General features: G+C 38.0%; 1 protein-coding gene across 36 annotated transcripts in view; it reads left to right on the forward strand.

Moving 5' to 3' along the window:
• The window catches only part of LOC105479539 (dystonin), a 496,741-nt gene that overhangs the window by 361,974 nt on the left and 122,463 nt on the right, over nt 1-12,304 (forward strand). For all 36 annotated transcript variants that reach the window (XM_071095971.1, XM_071095969.1, XM_071095974.1 and 33 more), the window contains 5 exons: nt 116-268; nt 1,645-1,878; nt 2,360-2,626; nt 6,179-6,709; nt 7,989-8,165. In XM_071095971.1, coding sequence (XP_070952072.1) covers nt 116-268; nt 1,645-1,878; nt 2,360-2,626; nt 6,179-6,709; nt 7,989-8,165 — 1,362 coding nt within the window. The remainder of the gene's footprint in view (nt 1-115; nt 269-1,644; nt 1,879-2,359; nt 2,627-6,178; nt 6,710-7,988; nt 8,166-12,304) is intronic.

Below are 12,304 nucleotides of genomic sequence, written 5' to 3' on the forward strand. Positions count from 1 at the left end.
ACTTATAAAAGCTTATTAGACAAAACTTGGAAAATGTATTCTAATAAGAAGCTATCACAATAGCGATTTTGTGACCACCGCACATTTCAGATGTTTTGGGTTTTCTTCACTTTAGATTGTAGCAGAGCGTCAGCAGGAGTATAAAGAGAAACTCCAAGGGATATGTGATCTTCTTACCCAAACTGAAAACCGCCTAATTGGTCACCAAGAAGCCTTCATGATTGGAGATGGCACAGTTGAGTTAAAGAAATATCAGTCCAAGCAAGAGGTAGAATTTGGTTTTCTATCAGCAGCTCTATGTTGATGTTATGTTCGATTACTATCATTTGGAAGTCAGTGAAGATTATTGAAAATACCAGTAATTTTAGCTTTTTAGAAGCAAGGCATACCCAAGACACCCTGGGCTTGATCTTTAAACTTTATACTAAAAGTTAGATTTCCAACTTCAAGCAAGCTAGGTGATTTTTTTGACTTTTTTTGGTAAGAGATATTGAGTGGAGGAAATATTAAAGGGGATTTGATAATGAAAATACCTTGTGTGATGAATTAGAATTTGGATCCATTTAAGGCCAACCTAATTATGACTTGCAAATGAGAGGAAATAGCCATCAGTTTGGGTTCTTTCTCTTTCTTAGCTCCTTCTTACTCCATCTTTCTCGTATCGTAATTTGTTCCTTTTTATTGAAGGAAAAGGAAAAATAACAGTAACAATAGATAAAGATATCTTTATTTTGGTGTCAGGAGAGAGAACATTTTCATTGTAAGTAGATAGCTCCTGGTTCAGATTCCAGACTCTATATATTGTTAGCTTTATAACAGTCTCTCAGAGCCTCAGTTTCTTCTTAGGTCACACTTTCATTGTTACATTATTATAAAAGTTAAGTAAATAGTGTGTGTTAAGTCACTAGCACAGTTAAGGTCACATAGTCGTGGCTCAATTAATAGGATTTCTTTCAATTCAAATACTATTTAAGACAATTTGAAGAGGATTAAAATAAAGTATGGAAAAAATAATATTAAAACTCAAACAGTATAATATAGAGAATGAAAATGCATGATAACCGAGGAAAAGAAGAGGAAAAACTACATGGAAAAATCTAGACGTAGGAAAGCTATAACTACTGAGGAGATATCTTAATCTTGAGGTACCTAGCAGCCAGGCGAAGAAGCAAACATTACATATTACAGATTCTGGTGTTTAGAAAAGGGAAGTGTCATAGTTTGCTAGGAAAATTAGTTCATTTTTATCCTGAGCAATAAACACATTAAAAAATAAAAGTGTAGAAACAATAAATATTACCATATATTTACAAGCCTTTGTACATGTGCTCATATAATATAAAAAAATCTGGTGTGTACAAATTTGTATAGATCATATACTGAATTCTTAATGCGTTGTCAGTGTTTCACTGACTGCATTCTTTTGTTAAACATGAAAATCCATGCTTTTCTTTAATATTGTTTGAGTTTCAAATTATATTAAGTATTGTGATTGAAATAAATCAACTCAAATTAACATACTGAATGTGTTTATTCAGACTACATGTACTAGACTCTCTACTCACCTTGTCTTTTAGAATTACAACTCTGGAAGAACTAAATAGGTAATTTAATCAAATATACTTTTTTCTTTTGTGTTATAAGGAATTACAGAAAGATATGCAAGGAAGTGCACAGGCATTGGCTGAAGTAGTGAAAAACACAGAGAACTTCTTAAAAGAGAATGGTGAAAAGCTGTCACGGGAAGATAAGGCTTTGATTGAACAGAAACTTAATGAAGCTAAGATAAAGTGTGAACAGCTTAATTTAAAAGCAGAACAGTCTAAAAAGGAACTGGATAAAGTTGTGACAACAGCAATCAAGGAAGAAACTGAAAAGGTCCTTATTCAAATATGTGGTGCACTATTGCTATGTCAAAAATGATTAGCTTAACAGCTACTTGATTTATTATTAAGTGATATCCAGTGGTAGTAAATAAGGATTATCACTAAGGTTTATTATAGGATTCTGGATTTCCAGGTACATAATTGACCAGTTACTACAAAAGGTTTGAAGAGTTGGCTTTGCTTAACTTTTTCTTAATATTTAAGTGAGGTTGTGAAACTTTCTTCCTGTGAAATGTGTGATCGCTCATCAATTATAGTTAAAATTTTGGAATGTATTTTTAAGAACAGGGGAAACTTCAAAGTAACTGCCTGTTGCTCTAGGGTTTAATTTCAGTGTGTTAAGTTTTCAATGTGTGTCAGTTTTTAGTACCCTCATTCTAATTTAAAATGTTCTAAGTGTTTACTTTTGGAATGTCTTAAAACTATGCCTTGGCCCACGTTCTGAATTCCTTCTGTGAACTTTCCTTCCCCAGGTTGCAGCGGTGAAGCAGCTGGAAGAGAGCAAAACCAAAATAGAAAACCTTTTGGACTGGTTGTCAAATGTTGACAAAGACTCAGAAAGGGCAGGGACGAAACACAAACAGGTAATCGAACAGAACGGGACCCATTTTCAAGAAGGTGATGGCAAGTCAGCAATTGGAGAAGAGGATGAAGTTAATGGTAACCTGTTGGAGACTGATGTTGATGGGCAAGTTGGACCCACTCAGGAGAATCTGAATCAGCAATATCAGAAAGTTAAGGTATGTTGTTGTAAACATATGATATCATTCAGTTCTATTTCCAGGTCGGTAAAGAGAGAAATAACCTAGCACATGCATTCTTTTCAAACCTTAATGACGAAAGAGGTTTTTTTCTGAGTTCATCATGTCAGATATAAATTATTATGAGAGTTCTAAGCAAGTCAAAAAATAATGAGAAATAAACTGTAGAGTTGGCATTCTCCATGTAAGTGAAGTAGAATTATTATAAAGATTTAATAAAAAATAATAATGGTTAACATTTATAGCACAATTAAAGTGGGCATTCTTCTAAGTTCTTTCCATTTTAACTCATTTCGTCATCCCAGTTACTCTTTGGGGTTTTTATTTTCATCTTACAGATGAGGAAACTGTGACTGACAGTATTAAAGTAACTTTCTGAAGTTACACATCTAGAAAGGGCTGGAATTTGGATTTAAAACTAGGCCATATGCTCACTCTGCTAAATCTGAATCTGTGTTCTAAGAGAACAATCTTTTTTCTTTTTTTGAGAGAAGGTCTCACCCTATCGCCCAGGTTAGAGTACAGTGAAACAAGCATGGCTCACCGCAACCTCAAACTCCGTGGCCCAATTGATCCTCCCACCTCAGCCTCCTGAGTAGCTGGGTCTGTTCTGCTATGCCTGGCCAATTTTTCTATTTTTTGTAGTGATGAGGTCTCACTATGTTGCCCAGGCTGCTCTCGAAGTCCTGGGCTCAAGCAGTCTGCCCACGTCCTCCCAAAGTGGTGAGATTACAGGCATGAGCCACTGTGCCCGGCCTAAGTTGAGCTCACTTAAGTTCTTTCTGAGCTCAGCTCATCTATTCAGTTAAGGCTGTTGTTGAGAAGAGATAGAAAAGCCCTTCTACCAGTTTACTCCATGACATAAATTAAAGCTAACGTTAATGCTACTATAGGAGCAAAGGCGACTTCTGTAGAACCATTTATAAAGTGTCAGTCATTTTATTTCAATATTTGGCTTTTGACAGTTAGATGACTGGACCTCAGAAACTTTTGCAGCTCTGTTTATTTTCCTCCCACTCTTCATATTTGGAATCTTTGGAATAGGATACTCCCTGTGAGGTTCTTACAGAAAATACAAATTAAACCAGAAGAAGAACGGGAGTATTTACTGTTCACAATTTTAAGGGGCTACTATAGGACCTTATTATGAAAAATAAAGTCTCTTAAAATGAAAAAATCTAGTGAATTCATAAAGGAACATTATGAGTCAGTTACAAAGAAGTCAGGAAAGGTTAGTAAGTCGACCAAAGTAGTGAGAAATACTGGTGGGTAGCCTTAAAGATATTGCACAGGAAAGCCCTTGGTTTTAGGCACAGCGTGGCATTTCCTATCTGATCATTTTACCTCAAAGAATATGGGAATCTGTGCTTTAGAAAGTCCTAATCTGGGCCGAGTGTGGTGGCTCACACCTGTAATACCAGCACTTTGGGAGGCTGAGGCAGGTGGATGACAAGGCAGGTGGATGACAAGGTCAGGAGATTGAGACCAGCCTGGCAAACATGGTGAAACCCTGTCTCTACTAAAAATACAAAAATCAGCTGGGTACGGTGGTGCAGTCTGTAATCCCAGCTACTCAGGGGGCTGAGGCAGGAGAATCACTGGAACCCAGAAGTGGAGGTTGCAGTGAGCCAAGATCATGCCACTGTACTCCAGCCTGGTGACAGAGCAAGACTCCGTCTCAAAAAAGAAAAAAAAGTCCTAATCTGGTAGCGTGGAGAGAAGGCCACAGCACCTGAGCCAGGAACTTAGCTTTCAGTAGTTGTCCTATATGTCCTGGGCCAAGCCATTCTCCTCCTTCAGCCTGAGATTCCTCATCTGTAAGAGGAAGGGGACAGATCGGATCGTTTATATGGTGTTGAATATGTCTGTCCATCCTATTTTGTGCAAAGCCCTTCTTGGAGGTGGGGGGTAGCATATGAATGTATTTCAAATACCAAAAACACAAGTCTATGGGAAAGAAGTTAGTTAAAAATATTTACTATGTGCCCACTAGGTGGCGGGCACTGTTATAGACAGTGAGGATGCCAGTGTTAATGAGCCAGTTCTGAGCTGACTAATTGGTATCAGACTTACAAGTGAATGGCTGCCCCATAGCAGTCCTTCTAAAGAAGTCCTTTTCACAGCACAGAGTTATTTTCACTCAGCTCCTGTGTGCCAGCACTGTTCTCAGTACTTGGGATTCTACAGTGAGTACTTGGGATTCTACAGCGCCCCCCTTGCACTCTGGTTGGTGAGAATGTTACAGCAGACAATAACTAAGTTATATGGTAGGTTAGAAGGCAGTGAGTACTAAGGGAGAAAAGGAGTTAGGTAAGGGTGGTTGAGTGTGGGGTGGGGGACCAGTTTTCAGCATTTGAATAGGACTCAATGGAGATGGGCGCAATTAGCCAAGCAGATAATCCGATGAAAGAGCTGTAACTAGACAAAGAACAACAGGAGACAAAGTTCCTAAAGTGTTTACCAGGGTGGGAATGGAGGTGAGGGTGGGAGTAGCAAAGAATCTGGAGGTAATAAAAGGGGCTCTGAGGTAGTGGGAGTGGGTCATTTGGCTCCATGTAAGCCAGTATAAGAAATGTGGGAAATTGCCCTCCCAAAGGATTGGTATCCTTTTTGCCACACTTGTATGGCATATTGGGGTGAATGGAAGAAGGTGCTTATGTCTGGGGGGAAAGGGACTTCACCTGCCTAATGCCTCCCTGCTGCCCTGAAGACTGAGGGGATCAGTAGTTCTGCATACCTGTGACCTGCCTGCAGCACACCTGCCTGGGAGCCCTGCCTTCCTGCCTTCAGAGTGGATTTGAATTTCTGGCACATGCCCAGCTCTGCAGGGAGTGCTCTACATATGCGATCTCATGTACTCCTTAACAGCAACCTGTGATGTGTAGGAGTTATTGTCGCCATTTTCACATGCAGGAAACTGAGGCCCAGTGAAGCTGAGTAGCTCCAGGATTCTCTTTTTATTATATCTGCTTCTCTAATGTCCATTGGGCTTCTCTGAATGTACAGTGTTCTAGCTTAGTTATTTTTGAAACCTTTTTAAAGCTTACAGATTCTTTTTCCCTATTTAAAGTTACAGATTCTTTTTCCCTATTTAAAAGTTTTTCCAGAATCATTTTGTAATAAAAAAATATTATACTTGTTTGCCCCAAAATTAGGTAAAGACATTTTTCTTTGGTAGTTGTGAGAAAGCAGGGAATAAAATGAGATCAGATTATAGACACTTATTTTAGAATTGGAATAGAAATTTGTTTTTCCAAACTTCTGAAAAATGGTGTCTGTTCTATCTGATTAAGTACATAGAGAAGATTGGAAATGTCCTTTAAAATAAGATTAGCATGCTCAAAATGCCTTGTTATTCTGAAATTCACCAATAAAAGGGAGTATGGTATAGCTTGAAAAGGGGAATGAGAAGCAAGTTGTAGCCCAGTAGATCACTGAAACCTGTCAGTCTTGAGGTGGCAGGGAGCTCCCTGCAGCCTTGGTGTAACCCTGTTACTGCTTGAAGATTATGATCAATTTGTTTTCACATAGGCCCAACACGAGAAGATCATCTCTCAGCACCAAGCAGTCATCATAGCCACTCAGTCTGCACAAGTGTTGCTTGAGAAACAGGGTCAGTATCTCTCTCCTGAAGAAAAAGAGAAACTGCAAAAGAACATGAAAGAACTGAAAGCGCATTATGAAACTGCACTGGCTGAGTCAGAGAAGAAAATGAAGTTAACTCACTCTCTGCAGGAAGAATTAGAAAAGTTTGATGCTGACTATACCGAGTTTGAGCACTGGCTACAGCAGTCAGAACAAGAACTTGAAAACCTGGAGGCAGGTGCAGATGACCTCAGTGGTTTAATGACCAAATTGAAGAGGCAGAAGAGTTTCTCAGAAGACGTTATTTCTCACAAAGGTGACTTGAGATACATCACAATTTCTGGAAACAGAGTGTTAGAAGCTGCCAAATCTTGCAGCAAGAGAGATGGTGGCCAGGTTGATACTTCTGCAACCCACAGAGAAGTGCAGCACAAGTTGGATCATGCTACTGATCGGTTCAGGTCTCTCTACTCTAAGGTAATGTTATTTTGATTTTTTAAGGGAAAAGTAAATCTGCAATTATAGTTTTCAATTATAGTTTTGGACTAAGAGGCAAGAAACCTAAAATCCAAAACAGGAGGAAAAGGTAGTTTTAGCCTACTTCATTTTTTCTTTTTTGAGAAGGAGTCTCACTCTGTCGCCCAGGCTGGAGTACAGTGGCGTGATCTTGGCTCACTGCAACCTCTGCCTCCTGGGTTCAAGCAATTCTCCTGCCTCAGCCTCCCGAGTAGCTGGGACTACAGGCATGTACTCCCATGCCTGGCTAATTTTTTTTTTTTTTTTAATTTTTAGTAGAGAGGGGTTTCACCGTGTTAGTCAGGATGGTCTTGATCTCCTGACCTCATGATCCGCTCACCTCGGCCTCCCAAAGTGCTGGGATTACAGTTGTGAGCCATGGTGCCCGGCCTTCTCTCTATCCTATTCACCTGCTTTACTTCTGAACAATGTATTTGAAGATTAGAAACTTAAAATTACTTTAGTTTTAAGAGCATGATTTCCAGAAGTCCCAGCCCCCAAATGCTCTAATATCCAATGTGACCACAAGATGGCGGTTGTGCATTGACTCTAAGCGAAAACAGATGCTTGCAGCCTCTCAAGCTTGGGAACTGGTTTCATCTCACTGCAGGTGTTTGTCTTGTATATTTGATCAGTATATTATTTTAATACTTAATGAATAAAAGACTGTTTTGCTTCTTTTATTTTTGTGGTCAAGTAAAAGTGTTTTTTTGAAAAAAAAAATCTAAGAAAATATTTTCTGGTTTGTAATATAATCTGAACAGACTTGCCAAGTTGCATAAATGATTTAAAGACCATCACTGGCTCTTGGACTTTGCTCCATTCTAATATATACTCTGTCTTCCTTTTGTTAATTAATCTTGTGCAACATACAGAAATTTATTAAGCACCTTTAAAACCCTTCCATCAAATCCATGTCTATACACATGGTGTATCAAAATTTCCTTCCTTTGATGATTGATATCTTTATCCTTTATTCTACATTAAGACTCAGCTCTATAAATATGTTTTTGAATTGGTATAAATCCAGAACTGTCTCTTTATTTTATGTTACTTTTTGGCTTTTTATAGCGTACCTCTTCATATAAAGGAGAAAATCTTAGCCCTACAGAGTTTTTATTAACTTTGGTGGAAGTCTGTTTTTTTTTCCAAGTTACAGATTTTATAGGTCCTAAGATTATTTGATGCATATGAAAATAGTGGGTTTTAATCTCCTACCGCTTTCCCTTTTGATTGTTAGTGCAATGTTCTTGGAAATAATCTTAAAGATCTGGTGGATAAATATCAACACTATGAAGATGCTTCATGTGGACTTCTTTCTGGACTCCAGGCCTGTGAGGCCACAGCGAGCAAACACTTATCTGAACCTATTGCGGTGGACCCCAAAAATCTTCAAAGGCAATTAGAAGAGACGAAGGTAAAAAGAGAGAGAAAGATCCAAATTTCCAGTAGTCTTACTGAAAGGCTTTCAATTTCTCATTCTTTTGTGATAGTTTCAGCTAAGAGAGGGGAACAAATGATGTGAAAAGTATACTTCTGCCTCCAGAGGTAGTTTTGACTCTATTTCTCCACAGTACATTTTTTTTTTTTCCTGATTTTTTATTGTTGTTGTTGTTGTTGTTGAGATGGAGTCTCACTTCATCGTGTAGGCTGGAGTGCAGTAGCGTGATCTCGGCTCACTGCAACCGCCGTCTCCTGGGTTCAAGCGATTCTCCTGCCTCAACCTCCCAAGTAGCTGATACTACAGACGTGAATTTTTGTATTTTTAGTAGAGATGGGGTTTCGCCATGTTGACCAGCCTGGTCTCGAACTCCTGACCTCAGGTGATCTGCCTGCCTCAGCCTCCCAAAGTGCTGGGATTACAGGTGTGAGCCACTGCGCCTGGCTTTCCTGATGTTTTTTAACAGGTTTGACATTGCTCTTATGGCTTGTGACCTGCATTCCAGTGCCCCCCCCCAATCCCCAAACAAAACTCATTATTTTCCTGGCCACTTATTTATCTATATACTTACTTATCTTGTTCACTGTTTTTTCCTCCATTTGAGTTAAGCTCCACAAGAACAGGTGTTTTTGTCTGTTTTACTCATTGCTGTATTCCCAGCACCTAGAATATTACCTGGCCCAAAGTTGGTACTCAATAAACATTTGTTAAAGAATGGACAGCTGGAAGGGAAGAAGGGATGCTACCATCATATTCAGCAGTTCTAAGGACCAGGATTAGGGTTCTTACTGAATATCTTCATGATTCATAGAGACACAAACTTGAGTAATTACTCAGTACAATTCTCGAAAAGTCCACCTGCTCTTTCAGAAATACAGGCTCAGTGTCAAAACTGCATAACTGTGGGACTCTCAGTCATACAGCGGCAGAGAGTTTTTAATCTATTTTTATAATCTAAAACTTATTTTAAAATTCTAAAGTAAAGGATGAGAGCTAATGTGACCAGTAATTTTGAGTTTAAAATTTTCATTTCAGAAATCTATTACATGATTCCATTTTGCAGGTTAATACTAGTAGGTTATTACTGCTATAGCTAGAAAATAAACACAGGATTGCCAGTTAGACAACTGTCTTTCAGAAGTTAATTGCATATTATTTACAGAGTCAGAAATTGTCATTGTGCTGTTGACACGGGAAACAGGTACCCTGATGGGCAAGCTTAAAGTTAGGTATTGCCTGAGATTGACAACTCTGGAAAGCTAAGGAAAGCTAAGTCATACCTGAGTGAAATGTGGCAGGTTAATGTCAGGCAGAGAGAAGGCCTGTGAAGGGGTGGGAAGCATAGGGTGAGAGCAGGGAAGGAGGTCAAGCCAGGAGGTCAAGAGGGTGGAGGGCACTGCTTCTTTCCTGGGCTGAAGAGTTTATCCAGCCCTTCACTGGACACTAGGGAGATGTCGTGGGCCAGGTCAGCATCTCCAGATCCATGCAACCTCCTCAGGGTTGCTTCCTTTTTTCCAATGTGCATTTTCACTCCTGTTTTTTTTTTTTTTTTTTTTCCTTTCTTTCTCTTTTTCCACAGGTACAAGTATCTTAATTAAGTTTTTAGTTCCCAGTGTATTGTATATTCAAGGACAAGATATGTGGTGGGCATAGAGGAGATACTGTGACATTAAGGTCATTATTTTAGTAGGAAATACATATCATTTAAAATAATTATTGATTGCATATATTACAATTAATTAGGAAGTTATTTTAAGTATAGAAAATACATAAAATAGAAATAACACATCTTAAGTTAGATCTATATTAGTAAACAGATTATATTCCATATAAAAGTGATTTTTATATAACTAGAGCAAAAAAAGAAAAAAACCCAAAAGAATGTGATGGTTTTTTAATTAAACAGATACATAGATAAATTTTAAAATGGAAAAACCTATTTAGTAATTGCTGCAGAAGAAGACTCTTACAGCCCTAAGACAGTTAAAGAAATATGAAGAGGAAAGAGATCTCAAAGGAGAATGAACTCTAATTAAGTCACAGTGTAATTTAAAAAATTAAATGTACAATTAAATTTGTTGCTGATAATGCACATATTTTTCTCTCAGAAGATTTCAGAATGTATCAAGGATAAGTTTTTATGAGGATTAGGTGGCCTTCATTTCTTTCATGTTTATTAACATTGTATAATTACTTTTAACAATAATACAAACCCATTAGACTACTACAAAAAATCAGTCTTTCTACCTGTAACATATTATCTTCTACTTATATTCTGATGTATCGTAAATGTAATTTTGGGGCACCCAATTTGTTCATTTCATTTGAAATACGTTTGGCCAATAGCATGTTGTTATTAGCATTATTATTCAAAGAACTGTTAACTGTGTTGTCAACAGTCTGATACTACTAGGCCATAATAACACTCCTCATGATCCCCTTCCAGGGAAATTAGTGGATAAAACAAGATTTTAGCCCCATAAGAGGTGCAGAAAACAGGATTTTGGGACCAGTCTCAAGGCCTGGGTGTGGAACCAGCAATGGGGATCACATCGACTGACAATGTCAGCCTTCCAGACTTGCACTGATCTCTGGGGTGGTGTTAAGTCAGGAAACTTTTATGAATTGGACAAATGCCCAGAAGTTTATAGACTTTGCTGTCTTTTGGTCCCAACAGGTATTCTCTTCTCACAGATCCTTCTTTCATGTTTTAATTTCCTTGAAATTCTTTCAAAACAATATAAGGTACCCATATGAATATGTAATTAACAGTTTTGTTCCAAAATAGCACTATAAACAACTATTATCGTTAAATTAGGACCATAATTCATGCTAGGAATTAAAAATGATTAACTCTCTTGAATGTATCTGTCAAGAGTAAAAGGATGGGATGTTTTGACAAGAAGAGGTGAAGAAGACATGCTTCTTTTATAACTCACTTTTAAGTTTTAAGCTGGTAGTCAGGGCCGTCTTTGGTATTGGATATTCTAATAGACCCATGATCACTTTTAGATGTCATTCATTCAGTAAACGTTTGTATGCTGAGTTTCATGAAGGCACAAAGATGTTAAAACCCTGTCTCTGCCCTTGGTGAACTCACATTCTGAAAAACAATTTTCGGAGGGCACCCTTCACTTACTTCATCTCCTAAGTCACCATGTTACGTGAATAAGCTGTCCCTGTGGTCTAGAATTCAGTCTGGTCACAGGTAAAAAGTTCATGTCTTGAGGGATTTGTTTACACTTTCCATAATTAAACTGCTAGGAGAATTTTTCAAACAGATCCATTCTGATAAGGATTCTTTGGCATCTTGAAACAACTACAGGTTCTGGTATTCTAGATCCTATGTTGGTCATAGTTTGGTGGGCCTTTTGACATATGCATAGACTGCCTGTGTGTAATCTCAGTTTCTTGGATTATGAATATTAGTTGAGGAAATTTTACCATTAGCTTTAGGCATATAAATAATGATAATAAATAGTGCTGAAATAGAAGATAACCTTTTTAGGTTTTACATCTGATATGTTCATTTATTTACTTAGTTGCTCATTTATTCCAGAAAAAATTTTTTGGAGCCTGCTATGTGTCAAGCACTGATCTAGGCTCTAGTAATAGAAAGCTGAAAGGGATGACTTCCTAGTTCTCAAGAAGGCTATAGCTTGATAGAAGACACAGGTAAATCCAATAATAGTCACAGGATATTTATGGGAGTTCCTGTAAGGAGTACTTACCAAAGCTGGGAGTGAGGAGAGACTTAGGGAAGGTTTTCCGGCTGAGTATTAAAAGGTGAATAAGAGCCAAGTTCAGGATGATGGGGGAAGGTTGCATGAAAAAGTTGATATGTAGAGTTACTAAGACATTGGGTCCAGCATGAATAAATAGCTAAGAAATAGCTGTGTTGGACATTTCTGGAACAGAAAGTTGAGATTGAAGGTAGAATTAGGGAATAGGTTTCATTGGACCTTTTGTAGCATGCTCAAGTCTTGGCCTTTTTGTGAAGGGAGACTACTAAGAGATTTTAACAGGGGGTTATATTTGGGTGTTCTTGTGTTGCTATAATGAAATACTTGAAGCTGGGTAATTTATAAAGAAAAGAGGTTTAGTTGGCTCGCAAT

The sequence above is a fragment of the Macaca nemestrina genome, chromosome 5 (assembly GCF_043159975.1).
Source record: "Macaca nemestrina isolate mMacNem1 chromosome 5, mMacNem.hap1, whole genome shotgun sequence".
Lineage (NCBI taxonomy): Eukaryota > Metazoa > Chordata > Mammalia > Primates > Cercopithecidae > Macaca > Macaca nemestrina.